This window comes from Phocoena sinus, chromosome 6, assembly GCF_008692025.1.
Source record: "Phocoena sinus isolate mPhoSin1 chromosome 6, mPhoSin1.pri, whole genome shotgun sequence".
Classification (NCBI taxonomy): domain Eukaryota; kingdom Metazoa; phylum Chordata; class Mammalia; order Artiodactyla; family Phocoenidae; genus Phocoena; species Phocoena sinus.
In genome coordinates, this window is record NC_045768.1 from 17,681,337 (window position 1) to 17,702,386 (window position 21,050).

At 43.6% G+C, this 21,050-nt stretch overlaps 1 protein-coding gene across 2 annotated transcripts in view; it reads left to right on the top strand.

The window, feature by feature from the left end:
• The window catches only part of ASTN2 (astrotactin 2), a 915,753-nt gene that overhangs the window by 722,321 nt on the left and 172,382 nt on the right, over positions 1–21,050 (top strand). For both annotated transcript variants that reach the window (XM_032635679.1, XM_032635678.1), the window contains one exon: positions 5,545–5,810. In XM_032635679.1, coding sequence (XP_032491570.1) covers positions 5,545–5,810 — 266 coding nt within the window. The remainder of the gene's footprint in view (positions 1–5,544; positions 5,811–21,050) is intronic.

Consider the following 21,050-nt stretch of genomic DNA (forward strand, 5'->3'; position numbering starts at 1 on the left):
CTGGGTAAGACTCAAAACAGATCCAGCCCAGCTCTTTCTCTTATGTGACCCACATCTGGTCCGGGGGAAATACTCAAGCATTTTTCCCACTGGCAACCTCTGGGATTTGGGGCTAATCCCTATGCTGCCTCTTCCGCCCTGCTGCCGTAGGCCACTAGAACTTCTGCAGGTGGGGTGTGACCCTAGTCCACTATCTTCCCCATTGCCGAGAAAATGTAGCAGTTTCTCCAAGAGGCACTCTTTGAGGCTCCTTATCACATAACTTGGGATTAGAAGGTAATGTGCTCTACATGACCCACCTGGGGTGCTGGGGACTCTAAACATTAGGTAATAGCTGTCTCCAAAGCAAATCTCTCCTATATCCTTCCCGTCTACTCTCTGACCTCATTTTATTTCCTTGTTCTGGCTGAGGTTTCTAGAGTTGTGAAACTAGTCAGGATTCATCTCCTTTGTAAAGTCTGTGTATAGGGGCCTGGCCCTGGGACTTCACTTCTATTCTGTCTTGGTGTCTCAGTAGAAATTTCAGTTTTAACATCTTGTTACAGCAACAGCACAGCAATAATTAAAACAATCACGACAACAACACCGATAACAACTAGTATCGATTGAGTGCTAAACCTTTGCCTTATTTAATCCCTACAAGTAGTCTTTCAGGATGGTACTATTATTTATGAAGGGCACGCTGATGGTGCTGGAGTTTGACTCTCAGGCTGAGAAGTTCAGAATGCATAGCGCAGAAGTTCAGTCCTTGCCGATGCCATCTCAGCTGGCTACTTTCCCTTTGTTAAGGATATTTCTGTGGGTCCTTGAGTCAGGCTTCAGGGCAATTGCTTTCCTCCAAGAGGAGACAGTAACTCTGCCTAAGAAATGATCCCATTTCAGCAATTCCTGGGAGGCCATTGCTGTAATAAAGGCCATTCTTTCTGATATAAAAGTCTCACCCTCTTCCCCCCCCCCCCGCCCCCATCCTTAGCGTTTCTAATTTGAGCCCCTCTGGTCCCTGTGGAGTCTTTAAATGCTTCAAGTGCAAGCCTATTGCCAAAGCAAGCCTGTCTGACTCGGGACGCAGCGCCCTGCACTGTTGCCGAATATTGAACAAACATTCACGCGGCTTTGGCTCTCCCAGAAGCCCTTAGTCTGATGCCTTTGTTTTGTTTTCTGGATGAGGGCAAGCGATGCCATCACCTCCTGCCGAAAAGCCCTGGCTGCCCTCCCAACAAGGAGTTGTCACTTCAACTGAGGCTTTTTTTTTTTTTTTTTCTTTCTGGTGGCAACAAAATAATACCCAGCAGGAATTTGGGAGGAGAAAAAAGAGAGTTCAGTTGGCAGGTTCTCAAATGAATGGGTTGTAGTGTCATTGGAACTGAATTGGGCTTGAAACCAGACATGATCCTATTTTGGAAGCATTGTTCAGAGGGATGGGAAATGTGAACAGAGGATAAGTCTCTTCAAAAATGTTCTTTATCCTTGGCCTGTTAAAGACAGCCTGTTTTAACTAAACTCTCCCATCCCCTCAATGGCAAGGGCCTATGTGAGAACCTAGAGGAGGTCAGAGCGACTGGCAAATTGATCAGCTATTCATCTGTCAACCTTTCAACTGAGAGAGCTAATTTTACTTTGAGAAGAGCTTACCACTTGATTACAAGCCATCAATTAATTGTCCATCCTGAAATTCACAAATCTTCACTCTTAGACTCATCGATGCTTGGATGAGATGGCACAGGGATCGGGGTATATAAATATACATGTATTCAAATGTATTATTGAAAATCGTATCGAAAGCCTACTGCATTCCAGGTAATACGTAAAGTGGATGGGAATCGGCAGAACTAACACTGTCTCTGCCCTCATGGATCTTATAGTCTGGAGACATTAACAGGTGACACGTAGAACAGGATGCTGTGAGGATCTTTAGTATGAAACCCTAATAGAGATTGGAGGCATGGGGATGGAGTTCAGGGAAGGCATTTTCTGAGGACCAGAGTCCTGGCCTCTGAACTAAGATCTGAAGGGTGAATGGGAGTGAGAGCCAAGAGGAGGCAGGGCCAGAGGGCGGGATGGGGAAAGCATTCTGTGCAGAGAGAAGAGCACATGCCAAGACTGAGTGAGAAAGGACAGGGTGTAGCCGAGAAGCAGAAAGGCCTGTGTAGCTGAAAGTAGGAGAATCGGGAGGAACAGGATGACAGATCAGACAGGTGGTCTCATTTGCATATTACCTATGTGCCATGGTAAGGATTTTGGTCTTCATCCTAAGAGCAGTGACGTGCCATGCAAGAGTTTTGAGCAGGAGGAGAATATAGAGTTTGCCTTTTGAAAAGATGACTTTAGCCACCGAGTGAAGTTGGATCAGAAGCAGTTAGCTTTCACAATTGTAGTATCTACAGAGGAACAATTAATGGAATGGCTAATGGTCTTCCCTGATATAACTCTCCTCCAGATCATAACTTAGGTACGACACAATCTTTATGAAAAAGGATCGTTGTTAATAAATGCATGGGACTTAGAGGTAAATCCCTTTTTCCATTTAGGTCTCAGGTTCCTCACTTGTTAAGCCGTGGGTTTGGACCAGATGATACCAAAGTGCCCTCCTTTTGCAAAACAAGCCCTTAAATTCAGCTTGAGTTCTATACTGCTACTAGAATTCAGTTTTCAGCCTGGACTATGGGCTTTAAACCCCATGTTTTTGAACTGATAGATTGTTAAAAAAAAAAAAAAAAAAAGGATTTATTGGACAAAAGCAGACCAGCAAAGATCGGTAGCTCATTTTGCTGTTAAATAGATAGATCTTTAACCCAATGTCTATGAATGTCTGTTTGATCAAGGGAATTCTTACTCCCAGCACCATGTTACATATTTTTCCCAATTAAATTATGGCAAGGTGCTATGAGGGATGAGGCATCTGTGTTCTAAAAAATGAGATAACACGAGTAGTTTAGTTTAAGTGATGAATTGGTTAACAGACAGCTGAGGTCATGTGCTGAAAGGATCACTAAGTCATCATGTGACCTTGGAAAGTCATTTTCCTTCTTTGGGACACAGTTTCCTCTCGTTTTAAATGGGAGGGTTTTACCAGATTAGACTTTTCAAAGGTATGCTTTTTCAATAGTTTTCAAAAGATATTTTATGGAGAAAAGGTGCCCCACTCTATTTTTTCTCCTTGGAGGTTAATAATCCAAGTGTATTGATGGTCTATTGATTCCAAAGTTTTTCCTTTAACTAATCCATCATACTGCCACATTCCTGTGTAACCTCTCTCTGAAACTCAGTTTCCCCATCTATAGCAAGGGCTACAGAGCAGAGGTTTCCAAACCTTTTCTGTAAAGGGTCATATGGTAAATATTTTAGGCTTTGTGGGCCATATAGTCTTCGTTGCAACTACTCAATTCTGGCATTTTAGCCATACACAATATATAAACAAATGAGGGACTGTGTTCCAATAAAACTTTATTTACAAAAACAGGCAGAGGGCTGGATTTGACCCACAGACCATAGTTTAGTGAACTCTGGGTCACAGTGGGGGCTAACTGCTCTCTAATGTCCTCGCAGCTCTGACTTTCCCTGACCTTCTCCCCTGAAGAGTTATTCTCTCCCAAGTTGGAAGTCCCCCTTCTCCAAAATGTATCCCTCTGGCCTGCACTTCCAAAAGTCATCATCATCATCTTCTTTTGACATGTCTGTATATAAGACTGTCTCTGTCTCCCCAGCTGCTGAGATGCCTTCTTCACAGCTTTGTTTTGTTTATCTTAGTAACTACCCTTCTTTAATCCCTCTGAAGGATTGGTTAGCTGGAATTTGCCTTGTCTTCTTCCCCCAGAGCCTTTGATCTTGTGCTCATAAGTATTTGCTGACAGCCAGACAGAAAAGGTGGAGCCCAGATCCCAAGCCCGAGGGCCCAGAGAGTAATGAATGAAGACTGCGTTTATTTGTATTTCTAATTGGCAAGCCTATTTCCAGATCAGCTGCATGTCACTGCAAGCCGAGAGCAAAAGCAGGAGACAACCTTCTTTCTCCCAGGCCTCGGTGCCCAGGGCCCCTGTTTTCCACTGAGGCAGGAGCTTGCCCTGATTTCACCAGGCTTGGAAGAAAATGCCATCTGGACCAAGTTTTGTCCCTTAGTACAGGACCACCTTGTTTTGCCACTCAGACTGTACATTGCACAACTTTGAGGACACCATTTACATCATCCGTGATGTAAATGGAACCCTCTGAGTTGTACAAATCACTTTTTCAAGCTTTGAGCCCTTTCTTCTTATGAAATCTTACATCGAAGGCCAGTCTATAAAAGAGATACAAGTGGAACAACTCTATTTGAAGCTGAGATGCAGGTTTAGAGTCCTGCCTTCTCAGTCTCCCTCTTGCCTTCTTCAAGCAGCTGCTGAGATGGCTGTTGGGATCCCTAGAATTCCTCAGATGAATTTTGGAGCCTCTAGACTAGATCATAAATGTTGTTCTAACCATTCACAGTTATATAATCTCTCTCGATAAACTCTCAAGTATATCCCTAGCACCATTCTAGGCACTGAATATTGAGGGGACAGGAGTGGGAGACATGGCCCCTGGTCTCCCTGAACTGATTTTATGGTTGGAGAGGTCAACAGAAAATGAGGTGAGAAAATGAGCTTAACAAGATAGGGTCTTATATGCAGAAATACTTATCAGAGAAGAAGGGCTGGGGAAAGGAGGAGGAAAGACTTCCTGAAGAGGGTCACATTGGAATGGAGCGCTGATGGGTGGTAAAGATTTGGGGAGGCAGAGGGGAAACGTAGGGCAGGGAGAGCAAAGGCACAGAGGTGTGAGATGCCACTTGTAGGGATAAAGAGGAACAGCACAGAATGGGGCGTGCGTCCTTCATGCACATGACAGCACACTGAGGAAAAGATATTTGAATAAGGGGACAGACGAGCACGGAAAGAAAGGGGAAATAATGCCTTCTCCAGACAGGTCCAGCTCCTTCTATCTCATTTACCAGTCATAACTGTTTCAGTTGTTATTGTTAACCACACATTATGCAATTAATCACTATAAGCTCCTGGACATTCGAAGACTTTCCCAAGGCAGCAGAGCTATTATCCAGCAGAAATGAGATTTAAACTGAAATTGACTTGACTCCAAAGCTTGTCTCTCACCTATTACATGGAACTGCATGAAAAATATAGGACTGGAACAAGTTTTTGAAAAAAAGGTAGAATTTATAAAAATTAACAGTAAACAAAAGAATTTCTTATTGGGAAAAATATGCTTGAGTATTTACATCTTACAAAGGTCCTTGAAGAATCCTCTAGTCCAACCTACTGACTTTAAATATAAAGAAAGTGAGGCCCAGAGAAAGCAAAGGGTTATTTAATATAAATGGTATAACAAGACACCATTCGGGTCTCTGAGCCCTCAGGTCAGTGCTCTTTCCAAAGCATCATGAAGGAACCACTCTATCATCTTTTTTCCCTTTCCAGTGGACGACTACCTCCTTAGCACATCGTAATGGGTTCAAGAGTCCGACCTTTTGAACAGTACTGAACAATACTGAACTTACATCTCTTTCTCCAGAGACCACGGAGTTGGGCAGCAAGAAGGAGCTCAAGTCCATGCCCTTCATCACCTACCTCTCAGGCCTGCTGACGGCCCAGATGCTGTCTGATGACCAGCTCATCTCAGGTGTGGAGATCCGCTGTGAGGAGAAAGGCCGCTGTCCATCTACCTGCCACCTTTGCCGCCGACCGGGCAAGGAGCAGCTGAGCCCCACACCGGTGCTCCTGGAAATCAACCGCGTGGTACCACTTTACACTCTCATTCAGGACAATGGCACCAAAGAGGTGAGGTCCCCTGACACAACCACTGAGTCAAATCTAAGAACCAACCCTCCTACCTCCTGCCCTTGTGGGCCCTTTGTCCACTGGGATTGTCATCATCGTCATCAACAGCATGGTGACGGCTAGCATTTATTGATCCCTTGCCGTGTTGTAAGCACGTATATAACTTGGTAACACTAGCTGCTGTAACTGGCAAATTCTCCAATCTCAACGGCTTAGTACAATTAAGGTTATTTCTTGTTGTGCAGAGTCCTAAATAGAAGTGTTTGATTGATGGGTGGCTTTACTCTGAGAAGTAGTTCAGGGTCCCAGCCTGTTCATCTTGTGCTCCATTAATCTAATGCTTCCACGGCTGCTGTGGAAGAAGAAAGAACATGGAAGATTGCACATGAGAAGTTGAAACGGGCCACGCCTGAAAATGGCAAATTCTCATTTCATCTCCTATTCTGCTAAGCTAGAATTCAGCCACTGGGCACACCTGTCTGCAAATGAAGACAGGGAAATGTATTCTATCTGTTTGCCTAGGAGAAGAAGGTATGGGTTTGGTGAAAACCTTGCAGCCTCTGCCTCTGTACTATACTTGGGTTATCTCATTTAATTTACCCTCCAGATCTATGATTTACTTAATAAATATTGAGTTGATTCATATGGAATTTCTGACATTTGACCATTTTTTATTTATAAAGATGGCAATTCCGTATGGTTCATCCTTTTCTCATGCCCACTTTACAAGTGAGGAAATGTAAGATGTTGAATGATTTGCTCCATGTTGGTCTGCTCCAGAGCCTACATGCTTAATCATGAAATTATATCTCCTCTTTTTCCTCTTTCTATCTCTGTGACTTTCAATTATAGCATGTCAGGGCTTGAGAGGACTGTATGAATGATTTAGTTCACTGGTTTGCACACTTGTGTTCATGGAACATTTTTTTTCCAAATGTAGTGTTCAGGAACCCCAATCCATAAAACCAGGAATAGTGATGCCACTGCTTCAGTAAGGAAGAAGGCAGATAAAGCATCTCCACTTGGTCCCCACTCTTCCCTCTCCAACAACTTCTGGACAGCCCTGGGCCTCCAGAGAAGGCAATCTGGTAGACCACTGACCAAGTCCAATAGGACGCTATGGATTATGTGCCCCTCCCAAAGCATCCTCCTGGGCTGAGTAAGTGCCAGTGCATGGTGAGTGGTCAGGTAGGGTCTCATAGAGGACAGATCAGGGATGAGAATAAGGAAGTGAGGAGAGTATCTTCAGGTAGAAGACCTGAGGCAGAAAAGTACATGGTCTCTACAAAGACCTATAGAAATTTCCCATGACTGAGACCAAGAGATGGAGGGAGAGCAGATATGAGGCCAAGGGGACAGAAAGCACCTGATTATTCAGGATACTATAAGCTAGGTCCTGGAGTTTGGACACTATCTGGAGGGCAGTGACATGCTGAAGATACATGGTTAGCAGGAAGCTGATAGGATTAGATTTGTGTGGCAGAAAGAGCCCTCTGGAAACAACCCAGATGACCATCGATGGGAGAGCAGTTAAATAAGGTGTCGAATATGCACACAGTGGAACACTGTACTACAGCCAAGATGAATGAACTATAGTGACACTTAATATGAGATGGATGAACATAATGTTAAATGAACACAAGAAATCCCGAAGATATAGCTTATATAGCATGATACCCTTCCCTCTATTTTAAGTTAAAACAGACACACAGGGCTTCCCTGGTGGCGCAGTGGTTGAGAGTCCGCCTGCCGATGCAGGGGACGCGGGTTCGTGCCCCGGTCCGGGAAGATCCCACATGCCGTGGAGCGGCTGGGCCCGTGAGCCATGGCCGCTGAGCCTGCGCGTCCGGAGCCTGTGCTCCGCAACGGGAGAGGCCACAACAGTGAGAGGCCCGCGTACCGCAAAAACAAAACAAAAAGAAAACCACACACACACACACACACACACACACACACACACACACACACACGCATATACATGCATATACACGCATATCAAATACACTGCCTTTTAAAAATAAATACAGATGCAATAGATAGTTTAAAAAAGGAATCAAGGAAATTATGAACATAGGATCATGGTAATCTTGAGTCAAGCGAGGCAGGTAATGGCACGATGGAGCATTTGTTACATGATGGTAGTCAAGTTTCTAGCTGATGTTTGGGTGCTGGATTTATGGGGCTTTATGAAAGTGCTAAACGTAGCTAACCAGCTAACACTAACTGGATGAACACATAAAGCCTAACCATGCATGGCGCAGCAATGAGATTGAGTCACGAGCCGTGCATCTCAAATCATCTAACTCTGTGCATCAGAGGTCCCCAGACCAACAACAGAAAATCCAAGAGAGCCAAACGTGTATACATCTCCAAACCTCTGGTTTCAGGGTGAGAGTCAACTGTGGAAACGTAAGAGTGGCAGCAGGGAGACCCCTGAGGAGGCTGTTGAAGCTTCCAGTAAATACCAAGGGTCGTCTGACCAGTGTCGTGTTAGTGCAGACAAAAAAAGCAGCACGTCGGTAGCTCTCCAGGGTTTGGTGAGAGAGGCTATGAATATCCCTATTTACGGCTCTTTCTGGGCCATGCTCTCCTCACCTTTGAGGTGTTTCGATACTAGCTACGTCACAGGACTTTGTGTGTGTGTGTGTAATTTATTTTTATTTTTTATTTTTGGCTGCATTTGGTCTTTGTTGCTGTGCGGGGGCTTTCTCTAGTTGCAGCCAGTGGAGGCTACTCTCTGTTGCACCATTCGGGCTTCTCATTGCGGTGGCTTCACTTGTTGTGGAGCACGGGCTCTAGGCACATGGGCTTCAGTAGTTGTGGCTCGCGGGCTCTAGAGCACAGGCTCAGTAGTTGTGGTGCACGGGCTTAGTTGCTCTGTGGCATGTGGGATCTTTCTGAACCAGAGCTCGAACCCGTGTTCCCTGTACTGGCAGGCGGATTCTTAACCACTGGGAAGCCCCAAGTCACAGGACTTTTATGATGTGTTCTTGGCACGTGTGGTGGCAAGACGAGCGCTGGTTCCTTTCCTCTTTGCTTAGGAGTCAGGTTCCCCATGTCCAGATGCTATGCCAGCTTCCCTCAGCACGTCAGTTCTGGAAATGGGTCTTCCTGAGGCTGATTCACATTCTCTCAGATAGAGAAGCCCAGGAGTGTGAAAGCAGTCCAGGAGTGTGAAAGCAGTCACTAGATGTCACTGTTCTCCTTATGTGGCATCTGCTGTTTTTGAAGCACGAGTCCTTTCTTCATTAATTCAGTATTTTTGAGCACCTACTATTTACCATGTATGGTGTCATGCCCCAAGAAGTGAAGAGTGGGACAAATGGACACAAATGGGCATGGTCTTTATCTTCATGGAGTTTACAGACTTGTGGGGAAGACAGATATTATTGAAACACTCCCACCAAATAAGTGAGAACAAACTGTGCTGAGTACCAAGAGAAGTCCAGGCCTTTGGGTTAAAATCGGGTGACCGAGGGATTTGTGGGATGAAGGAAGGCTTCTTTAGGGAAATGAAATTGGAATTAGTTCTTGGGGGTCGGGTGCCTAAAGTGAAAGTAGAGGACTGGATTTGGGGGAGAGGAGGAACCTGAGAGCATTCCGGGTCAAAGGCCTAGCTCCTGCAGAGCCCTGAAGGATGTGCAAACGTGGCCCATTTCCCTGAGGCCGGGATGGGAGCTCCATGGGCAATGCCGAGCAGAGGCGGTGGCCAGGCTAGGCAGAGCTCTGAAGGCTCTGGTGGTGAGGAGTTTGGCTCCTGATAGCGGGGAGCATAGAGGCATTAGAGCAGACAGGTAGGCGCTGTCTTCTCAGCTCCAAGCTCCTCTCCTCTAAGTTATACCTGCAAAGGAACCTTAGAGCTGCTTGACTAGTTTCTTCTCTCCCTCCCCAACCCCCAAGACAGGCCTGTTTAGAGTTTCACAGCAGCCTAGGGGCTGCTGTACATTAGGCCTTTTCAAAGGAGCCAGGCTGTGGTAGGAGTGGGTAAGACAGGCCCAGTGCAGGTCTGGAAACGATCCTGGAGGAGGGGATCGTGGCCCCTGAGAGAGGCTGGTGTGATGAGAAAGCAGCAACTTTCATCTTAGCCATCATTTTTCCTCTGCCTCTTCCCCAAACCCCCATCACTTCTCCCAAGACTTCTCCATCTCTCTGCATTTCTTTGCAGTCAGAGGCAGGGTCCACATGGGTCAAACATAAAAGGGCCTTGGCCTGGACTCTGACACTGAGTCATAGCGAGGCTGGGGCAAGTCCTTTTTCCTCCCTGGGCCTCTCTTTTCCTACCTGAAAAAGCAGAGAGGTTGGGTGAGTTTCTTTCTGAGTTTCCTACAAGAGACTTTGTCAAAGTGGAATCAGATAGTGCAAGATCTGTGCTCCACTCAGGTTGAGTTGGGATCCTGCCTCAATCCCCTACTCCTGTGGAGTGTTGCTGAATGACCTCTCCAAACCTCAGTTTTTACGTCTATAAAATGGACTCTTGTGATCCCTACTTCATGGGGATCAGATGATAGTGAATGTATAGTACCTGGCATGTAGCATGTAATGGGCTTATGTTTCCTATGATAATGATAAAAATAACGTTTGTCTCAACTGATTCCTTCCTTTTTCTGTGCTTCCTTTGGTATCTCCTCCTCTAGGTAGCACTCGATAACTTTGCAGATGCCCAAAGTGCTAGGGACATGACGTTCAGAGTAGGGTCTGCATTTTGTATGCAAGAGATTAACCTAAAAGGGCAGATCACAAATGGAAGGATTTCAGGAGCATTTTTCTCACTTTATAAATATTACTGGAACTTGTACTTTATAGGAAAGGATACCATAGGTGGAATTACACATGAGTAAAAGGATTTCCTTCTGTAGACCTTCCAACACAGAATGGAACCATTCTTCTATGTGAGAACACCTGTCTCCTTGAGTTATTTGAGATGCTAAGTCAACTGCTCAGTCCCGTTATATGGCATGGTCAGGAAGTATCAGAGAGGGGGTGTGACTTGCCTGAGGTTTGTGGGGCTGTTCAGGCCTCTGATTCTGGGCAAGGGCCAGGGTGTGCTCTTCATAGCCTTGGGGACACTAGCTCCTTTGGTGGTTGCGATATCCTTGGTTCCATCCCCTTGAATGCATGGGAAAGGATGATGCCTTCTGCCTCAGCTGGAAAGGAGCCTTTCATTACACTTTGTGCTGTGGTTCTGAATAAGCAAAGCAGGAAAAAAGTCTTAATGATGGAGAATTTGATTAATGCATCAATCTTCTCCCTCCACCTGTTAAATGACCCTTACACAGCCCAAAGCCACGGAGCTTAGCTAAGCACAACTAGTGCTTAAATGACCAAGACTGTGCGTGGCTATTAACTTAGCCTTTGGGTGAATAAGAAGAGGCTCCAAATGCAGGAGAAAAAATTGTGTCATGGTGAAGAGCCAGACTGAGCTGGATTTGAGTCCCATCTCTCCCGTTGATCGTCTGGGTGACCTTTCATTTTACTCATTTATAAAGTAGACATTACAGTATCTACCCCTATCCATTTGGGGGTTGGGAGTTTTCTTTGGAAGAACTGGGACACCTGGATTCTGTACCAGGTTCTGTCCTTGATTGTTATATGGCATTGGGCAAGGATACTTCTACTGTCTTGGTCTCTTTCCTTATCTGTATGACGAAAAGTATGGGCTAACTTTATCCCACAGTCCCTTTTGACAGATCTAGGGTCAGATCTAGGTTCTGCCCTGAAAATAAGGGAAATATTTTGATGTTGGATGAGGCACCTTGTGACCTGCAATTTATTTTCCATCCAAAGATATTACCAATTTTACTCCTTAAGTTAATACTGGGAAGAGAAAGGTTCACATATCTTGTACTCCATCCCAATGACACAGCATTTATGAGTAGAGATGGGTATTAAAATCATACCCTCTGTATTTTACAAATAGTAAAGCTGAGACCTGGAGACAGGAATGACTTGCTCTAGGGCACACAGCCAAGTCTGAATTTGAAGTAGTCAGCCATGGCTTCTGACCTGGGTGATGTCTTTTGTCTCTCTCAGACTCGTATCCTCATCTGTGAAATGGTGGTAACTTTCCCCATAGGGCTCTCAAGCAGAAAAATTAAGAGACTGTTTGCTGGTGTTTTGAAGACTATAAAATACTCTGTAGATCTGGATGCTTTTTTTTTTTTTTTTTTTTCTATTGCCCAAGTCCCCTGAATTCCAATAATGTGATATATATTTTTTTCTTTCCATGCTGCCCTAGGAAGAACCATGTGTAATTTTGGTCTTGTTGTGGTTTTCTAATATTCTAGCAGATCCTTTCCCTCTGCCAGAAAGATTTGTTTGCTCAATTTACACTTCTTGGCTCAAACTGAGAAGAGAATTCCAAATGACTGCTCTTTGAAAAGAAATTAACAGCCAAGATCATCCCCCCGCCCCATTATTGCCACCACAGCTGTGCCCACCACTGTGACCACTACCCTTATCATAACCACCATCACCACTGCTGCAGCAGCATCACCACCACAGCCTCTCATTGGGTGTGTGTAGATACTGTGTGAGGAGAGATAATACAGAGGGAGACGCGACACAGATTGTACCTTCAAGGACCTCACAGTCTAGGGGATGAGGCAGAAGAACCACATAAGTAACTAACTGCTTACACATGCTACATTAATTCATGACTTATTTTCAAACAATACAATAGACATTCCAACAGTGTTAGAAAAGAGGGAGAAAGAAACTCTGGTTGGGGGGAGGTAAATCTGGAAAAGGTTCTTGCAGCAGGGAAGGTGGGTGTGTACAGATGGTGGATATAGCTTGAGACTACTCTGTTGATGACAAAGATAATCCTAGGTACCAGATGTACATTATATGCCAAAAACTGCCATGGGCTTTCTGTGCTTTATCTCATTCAATCATCCAAGAACTTCTGAGGGGAATATTATTATCATCCCTATTTCATAGATGAGACTGAGGTTCAGAGAAGCTTGAACCCAAGTCTGTGAGATTCTGAAGCTGCCCTAGGCCTGAGTTGGAAAACTCTGGCCCACAGGTGACATCCAGCCTGCCATGTGTTTTTATAAAGTTTGTGACACACCGCCACACTCATCTGTCTACACATCTCTATGTCTGCTTTCCTGCCATGACGGCTCAGTTGAGCAGTTGCCCCAGAAGACAGTAGGACGCGCAAAGCCAAAGATATTTACTGTAGTCCTCTGAAAAAAATTTGACAAACCTTGGTCTAGACTAAGGTATATTGGAAAAGAAGAGGAAAGAAAGTTATGTCAAATGCTGTGTGACAAACATTTAGAATAGAAGAAAAAAACCCAACAAGCATTGAGTGCCAGCTGTATGCCTGGCATTTTTTCAGTGCCTTGCGTGTATTTGTATGCGTTCTCTCACTCTATCCCCTGGCACATTTGCATTATGATGCCCATTTCACAAATTAAAAATAAAATCTGAGGACTTAGGTAAATAATTCATCTAACATCACACAGCTAGTGACTGACCCAGGAAGTCTGTGTCCAAAATGTATGTTTAGTCAATCATTCTTACTACAGGTGTGAAAAATTTGGGAGATAGAAAACGAGAAGTGATGAGCAGAAAACTGGGTCGCAGAAACTTTGAACGTTGTGCTGAGGGATTGGAGTACCGTGTGAACTATAGGGAACTCTTGAAGATTGGGGGTCAAGGGAAAGCCATAACCAGACATGCATTTTTGCATAATAATTACATCATCAACAGTGGAAGGATGAATTGTAGGGACCAGGGCTGGTTTTATGTCAAGGGTTATTAATTTCAGGTCTGCAGATCATTGATTTTGAAGGGTTGTTGGATCTCCATCGCCAGAAAGTTTATGCAGAATTATATATTATTGCATTTTTCTTCTGGGGGAAAAGCTACATGGCATCAGCAAATTTTCTAAATGTTTTTGACCCAAACGTTGTAGAACACTAAGAGAAGAGGACTAGTGAGTTGGGGTGTCCACTGCAGAAGTCCATATATGGGATGTCTGGGAGGGTGGGGACTCAGTTCAAATAATTTTAACAAATATTTATTAAGGATCTCCCATGGGCTAGGCACTGTTCTGGGCTTTCAGAATGCATCAGGGAGCAAAACAGGGATATATTTCAACCATCTGGAGACTTAATTTCTACTGGAGTGTATGTGGGAGATAGAAAGTAAACAATAAAAATAGTGAAAAGCATGGTATATTGAAAGGCAAAGGGGAGGGGAAGTAAAGCAGAATAAGAGGTCAGGAGTGTGGAGTGGAGTGTGGAGACTTGGAACTCAGAACGTCACAAAAGTCAATCAGGATCACTTAGGTTGAGAATGGGGGAAGTGTTATTTAAAAAATGCAGATTCCTGGCTTCCTCCTACTGATTCTGTTTCTCTAGAGGAGTGAGGCCGAGAATTGTTATTTTCACAGGCTTCCCAGGTGATTCTGATGCACACTGAGCTTGAGAACCACTACTCAAAACCATTGTTCATATGTCTTTCTCATTCTGATATTCCTTCAGGGAATTCCTTGCTTAGGGATTAAGAAAGTCAAGTACTTATAATCTGGAGTAAATCTCTGCTATTGTGGGCCACTTCCTCTCCATCGGTGCATTATGAGAAGGAGGTGAACTGGCCAGGAACCAGGCTGTCAGGCCGTTCTTGGCAAGAGGGAAGATCAAAGAAAAGAGGGGGATATAATCCACATATTACTCAACACGCTCATGGTCAATTACAAAAGAGGAACTTAATGCTTGGCTTGTCTGCTTGCAAAACTGGAAAACATAGCTATTTCATGAGACCAGAAAACTACCAGATTCAGTAAGATATGCAAGACAAACAGACTTAGCAAATGCAAGCATTTTTGCGTGTCAAGAGTGTAGAGCTTTTTTTTCCCCCACGGGACATTGAATTCAGTTAGCAAATGTAATAAAAAAGAGAATCACAGAATGTCTTTTCCTGGTACTTTTAAGAACAACCACTTACTGAGCACTTCAATTGTGCCAGGAGCTCAGCTCAAACACTTTATGTACTTAGTTCACTGAACTCTCTGATCAACCCCACACGATGGGCACTATTATTATCTTTCTTTTCCCCTTGGGAAAAATTGAGGCACAGAGAAGTTAGATCACTTGTCCCAAGATCCTATAAATAAGAACTGGTGGAGCCAGGGTGTGATCTGAGCGGTTCTGCTTTTTCTCATTTTGCTGTGGTCTCTCTCTTAGCTACTTCCCTTCAACTTTTTAATAAAGGGTAAAAAAATGGAAGTCTACTGAGGACACTATCATTGCCTAGTATTACCTTCTCCTGCCACTGTGTCTTCATTTCTTTCACTCAGTGGCCAAAAGATTTGAAAGAATAGACTACCTCTGCTGTCTACACTGATTCACCCCCATTCATTCCAGGGCTGGCTCCCTCCACCCAGTGGAAATACAGTAGCTTCTCCTCATGTGTAACCCACGCAGACACCACATTTGCCATAGATGACTTTGCCTTTCTTTTGATAGGCACCTTTGGATTTCCATCTCAGTTCTTGCAGTCTGGAAACCAGCGAGACATCCCTGATACCTGTTTGTCCTTCCTCCTGTGCTCACTCCCCACCCCCAAACTATAGCTCATTAACAAACCTTGTAGAATTGTCTTCTTAGGAATTTCTCAAATATGTCCACTTTTACCCATTTTGGTCCAAGTCTTGGCTGAACTGTTGCAGTAGCTTCCTAACCGGCTAACAATGACCCTCACCTCCTCTAATTTATTTTCTTCCTGGTAACCAGAGTGATATTTTCAAAGTTAAAACTTGCTCACATCACTTTTCCAATGAAAACCCTCAACTGGCCTCCAGCTGCTCTCGGGATCCAAGACCCAGGTGCTTACCGTGGCCTGCAAGGGGCTGCGCTTCTCACTTCTTACAACTCCTGATCTTCTACTTTCTGGAACTGTGCTTTGTGGTGCCAGAGAGCCTTGGTACGTGCTGTTCCCTCTGCTTGGAACTTGTTTTACCCTCCCCCTCCTTTCTCCTTTCCACTGACTTGACTGCTATTCATCCACCAGATTGCTGAGGCTTCTAGATTTCATAAGATCCCCCTGTTTGTTTATTGGTTTACTTTCTTGAGGCTTTTTATCTCTCTTTCATAGCAGTTATCATAATTTCTCATTATACTTTTTTTTTTTTTTTTTTTTTGCGGTATGCGGGCCTCTCACTGTTGTGGCCTCTCCCATTTGCGGAGCACAGGCTCCAGACGCGCAGGCTCAGCGGCCATGGCTCACGGGCCCAGCCGCTCCGCGGCATGTGGGATCTTCCCGGACCGGGGCACGAACCCGCGTCCCCTGCATCGGCAGACGGACTCTCAACCACTGTGCCACCAGGGAAGCCCTCTCATTATACTTTTATGTATGTTTTCTAATTGTTTGATTAATGTCTGTATCTCCTCCTCCTCCACATTTTATTATTGTGTTTTATCACGCCAACATTGCCAATGCAGAGGGAAGAGCAGATAAACTCAGGAATGAAGACGTCTAGTCCAACCCTGGTCTACTTCTTGATTCCTTTCTGCCACACCTCACAAATGTTACAGAGCCTGTGTTTGAATATTCCCAGTGACAGTGTGCTCAGTGACCCCTAAGCATCCTGTTTCCCTCACTTCTGGAATATCCATTCTGATATTGAGTCAAAATATTTTCCTGTACATTAAGAGGTAAACTCCATGAGACCAGGATCCGGACAAACTTTTGTTCAGCATTGCACCAATAGCTTCTACTATAGTGTCTTACTCATAGTAGAAGTTCAATAAATATATTTTTCATGAGAATAACTAAATGAATGTGTGAAAAATGAATGACCACCTTGCATCAGCATGCTTGCGTGGTGCTTTCACATACACTAACTCCCTTAATTCTTTCAATAGTCCTATGAAGGTAGCAGTGTTTATTTTCACTTTACAGATTAGGAAACTGAGGCTCACAAAGAGTGGGTACCACCCTCTGAAGCCCCACAGGGCTACCAAATGTCAGAGCTGGGGCTGGAATCCCTTTTCCAGCTGTCCCACAAGCACTCATCTGTCATACAACCATCATTTATCTGGGTGGGTGTCGTGCAAAACGGCCAGGGTAGTGCTGGGTTTCCAGGAACAGAGCAAGCTGCAGGCCCCATCCCTGCTGGAGCTTATCCCTGTTCACAGGGGGCTCTTCTTGGGTCATTAGGCAACTTCAGTCAGCAGTGATGCTAAGGGCGTAGAGAGAATTCACCAACAATTCAACTCTCTCTGCCTATTTCTCTCTAATCTTAGGAGAAAAAAAAAGTCATTCCAGATGTGCCTCCCAATTCACCAGGCAGATGTGTTTGAAAGCAGCATGAGTTTGTACCATCACACAGTTGGTAAATCTGTACAGAGCCTTCTCTGGTCAATAGAGTCATGTCATTCCTTGAGTTTCTGAGCAGAAGGGTCCCAGACCATAAATTTAAGTCCTGAGAAGAGGAGAAACCCTCAAGTAATTAGCTTCTTCTTGGAACTACATGTTTCTTTTCTTTTTTAGATTCATCTCCAGATTTTCCCACTTGGGGGAGCATTGTCATATTCCTGGATTTTCTGCTACCTAACTCCAAACCAATTTAGTTTAGAAAAGTATAGCATGTACAAAGCTAAAGTGACTAGTATAATGAACCTCCATGTACGTATCATCTTCTAGTTTCAATAATAATCAACTTACTGCAGGCCTGCATCGCCGGCTCTGTCCCCTCAAACACTAATAATTTGATATGTAAATGTTCGTATTTCTAAAACATAAGGACTCCAAAAATATCAATATCATTGCCTTGCTTTCCAAACTAACAATTCCTCTACACCATCAAATATCTAGTCATTGTTCATGTTTACTAGATTGTCTTATATTTTTGGTACCAGTTTGTTCAGATTGGGATCTAAATAAGATTCAAACGTTATGATTGGCTGATAATTAAGTCTCCTTTAATCCATAGGTTTCTTCCTCCAACTCTTTTTATTCCTTGTGATATTTTATCAAGAAAACTGGGTATAGTTCCCAGGGGATTTTGCTCATTGCAGCCCCATGGTATTATTTAGCACGTTCCTCTACCCCTGTACTTCCTGTAAGTTGGTAGTTAGGTCTAGAGGCTCGACCAGGCTTGATTTTTTGGCAGTCCACCACAGCCAGTATTGATAGACTTGTAGGCCAAAGTGATCTAAAAGAACAGTTTTGTCTTTGATGCCGGTCAAATCTGTCATCAAGTCCTGGCTGTTCCCTTTCTCCTGTGTGACTTTTGGCAAGGGATTCTGAGCCTTAGTTCCCTCAGATGTGTTGTGGGGCTAATAATAATACCTAATTTCTGAGGCTATTGTATTAAATGAGATGGGCATCTAACACGCTTAGCCTTGTGCGTGGTGCATAGCGAGTGCTGAGTATAGACAAGCTCTTACTTATCTTCTCCTTCCTCCCTGTTCTTCCCCTTGTCCCTCCTCCTTCATCTCTCCCACGTTTCATTATTATATTTTATGATCAAAACAGTGTGTGTGAGAAAGAAAGAGAAGACAGAGTCAGAATGGAAGAGGTTCCCCAGGCATCTAGTCCAGCCCTAGTCTGTTGCTTGATTCTTTGCACCCGTACCCTGCAGGAGCCTGTGTTGGATACTCCCAGGAACAGCTTGCTCAGTGATCCCTGAGCAGCCTGTTCTCTCACCACTAGAATATCTTTCTTTATATTGAGTCAAATTATTTTCCTGTACATGCCCTGTCTTTGTTTCCAGTTCCATCCATCAACACTGTGCTGAGATGGACTTACCTATTGACTTACCAGACAGAACATATGTTTTGGAATCAGATGAGGATTTGAATACCAGCTTTGCTACAAAATGTCTTTGTGCCTTTGGGCACAGTACTTAAGTGTTTAAGCTTCTTTTTTTCTCATGAGTAAAATGGGATTAATAATGTCTATAGAATTGTTTTGCAGATTAACAAATAATCCACGGAAGGTGCTTAGCGGCAACGTTTGGCTTATAGAAGCAGCTCAATGAAAGTTTGTCCTCTCTCCTAGTTCTAAGTGCCAGCCTTCCAGGTGTTTGATGACATCGTTGGTCTCTGTTGGACTTTCCTTCTGGTAATCATGCCCCGTTCCTGTAATTGTTTTTCATCACGAGTCTGTTTCTTATCTCAGACTCAGTCTTATCCCAGCCATTCTGAGTATTAGCCTCTGAAAGAACTCAGTACGCCCGTGTCCTTCTTAATGTACGCTTTATGAAGAAAGAAGTTAGAATACACAGAGACTGCTTTACTTGCCTGCAGAATTAAGGGTAGAATCCAAGTTTCTTGCTTCCAGACTTTGGGATCTGCCCTGGGTCACAATAGCTTCTATCTTTACTGTCATGCTCATAGTATTCAAAACATGATTTTTGGCTCGCTAAAGGAAACGGGAGCTCAGAGGGAAAATCTCGTATCAGTGTCACAAGCCAGTAGTTATGGAACCAGAATTTAAACCCTTGTCTGTGTGGCCCCATAGCTTGTGGTCTCAACACGTAAGCTATAGAGACTACCGCATCATTGGTCCTTCCTCTACTCTTGGACACGGACAAGCTATTCCATCATCAAGTAGCTTTTCTTGGAATCTAGAGTCATCTCCTGTCACTGTCTTTTTCCTCACCTTTCCTTGATGATAAAACATCTTGCTCCATTCTTACCTTTTGGTCACTTCTCAGCCCTTTTAGAAGCTGACATTGGTTACACCATCTGCTTGAAGTTCTTGTCTTAAAACTCAACAAGGACCTGTTTACTCAAGCCAACACCCTCTTCTCAACCCTTTTTTAGACGCATCAATCCATTCTTAAAAGAGCTTGGGCTTGGCTCCTTCAACTTTAGTTTGCCCAACCTGAATCCTTTCCAGAAATTATCGCTTCCCTTCAGAAACTCTGAGGGAATGCCAGGAAGTGGAAGCATGGTAGCTGCTTGGGGGTGGGGATCATACATTAGTGAGACTCCGTCCATCCCTCCATGGTGCTTCTCCCATAGTTGTTTCTTGAATGTGCGGATCCCATTTTGAATGGAACGGGAGAAAATGGGAATTTAGATATATGTCTAAGGTAGGCATATTGGTATAGCTCTATACTTATATATATAGATAGATAAATAGATAGATAGACAGCTTTATTTACTATTTTTTTTTTTTACTTTCACGGAATTATATTAGTTACATTCAAAGTAAACAGACTTCTTAGTGAGATTTTGAAATTTTAGGTGCTTTAGTGAGCTGTAATTGAAAGGGCCCAAGTTTTGGAGTCAGTCAGATCTAGACTTGAATTCCAAATCTGCTTACCTGTTGGATGTTACCTGCTTACCTGTAGTGAACAGGTGACTTAGCCTACCCGAACTTCATTTTCTTATCTGTCAGATGGGGATGATAAGAAGACTCGCTGCCGAGGTTGCTTCTGCGTATTATATCAGATGACAGATGTAAAGAAGGGCAGTATAAGAATCAGATAGACCTAGGCTTACATTCTCACGTTACCAGATATTCTGGAGCTATAAGTTAAATACTCAGAATCTCAGTGAGGATGGTCACAGCTCACAGAGTTGTTGTTAGGTTGCATAAGATTATATATGCAAAAAAAAAAAAAAAAAAAAAAAAAAAAGATTATATATGCAGAGCACTTATCAATGCCTAGAGTGATTAGAATCTCGATCAACAGTAGTTGCAGCTTCTTTCCTCTACCTTTGTCTTCTTCATCTTTCTCTTCTTTCTCCTTCTCTTACTCCTTCTCTCTTCTGCTTCTGCTATTGCTTCTGATTAAAGCATCCAGCACAGAGTAGGTGTACAATAATTGTAATTGCCTTACCTTCAGGCATCAGCCAATTAAAAAACTGCAAGGGTAGTCAGTTCACAGAGACGAGGAAAGGCATGCTTCCCCAAAGTAAAGGTAATCTTGCCGTCTCTGATAGTTGGTTCTAATGACATATTTTTCCCCATTGTAAAAATGTTAAAAAGAGGAAAAATAATTCTGAGCATAGATGTGCCTAGAATCACTGTTGCCTGTAAATAACTTTACTACATTCATAATAAACAATAATAATTCATAATAACTATCTTGCTTCCATTTAGAGAATATCCAAGTTTAAAAGCTTTGTCAGTACTCTTTAATTATCAAATATGTGTATATGTGTGAACATATATGTGGTTCTGGCATTATTCTAGGCACTTTATAAGTTATTCTTTTGCCATTCTTCATTGAGGTAGGTACTAATACATCCCCATTTCACACTTGTGGGA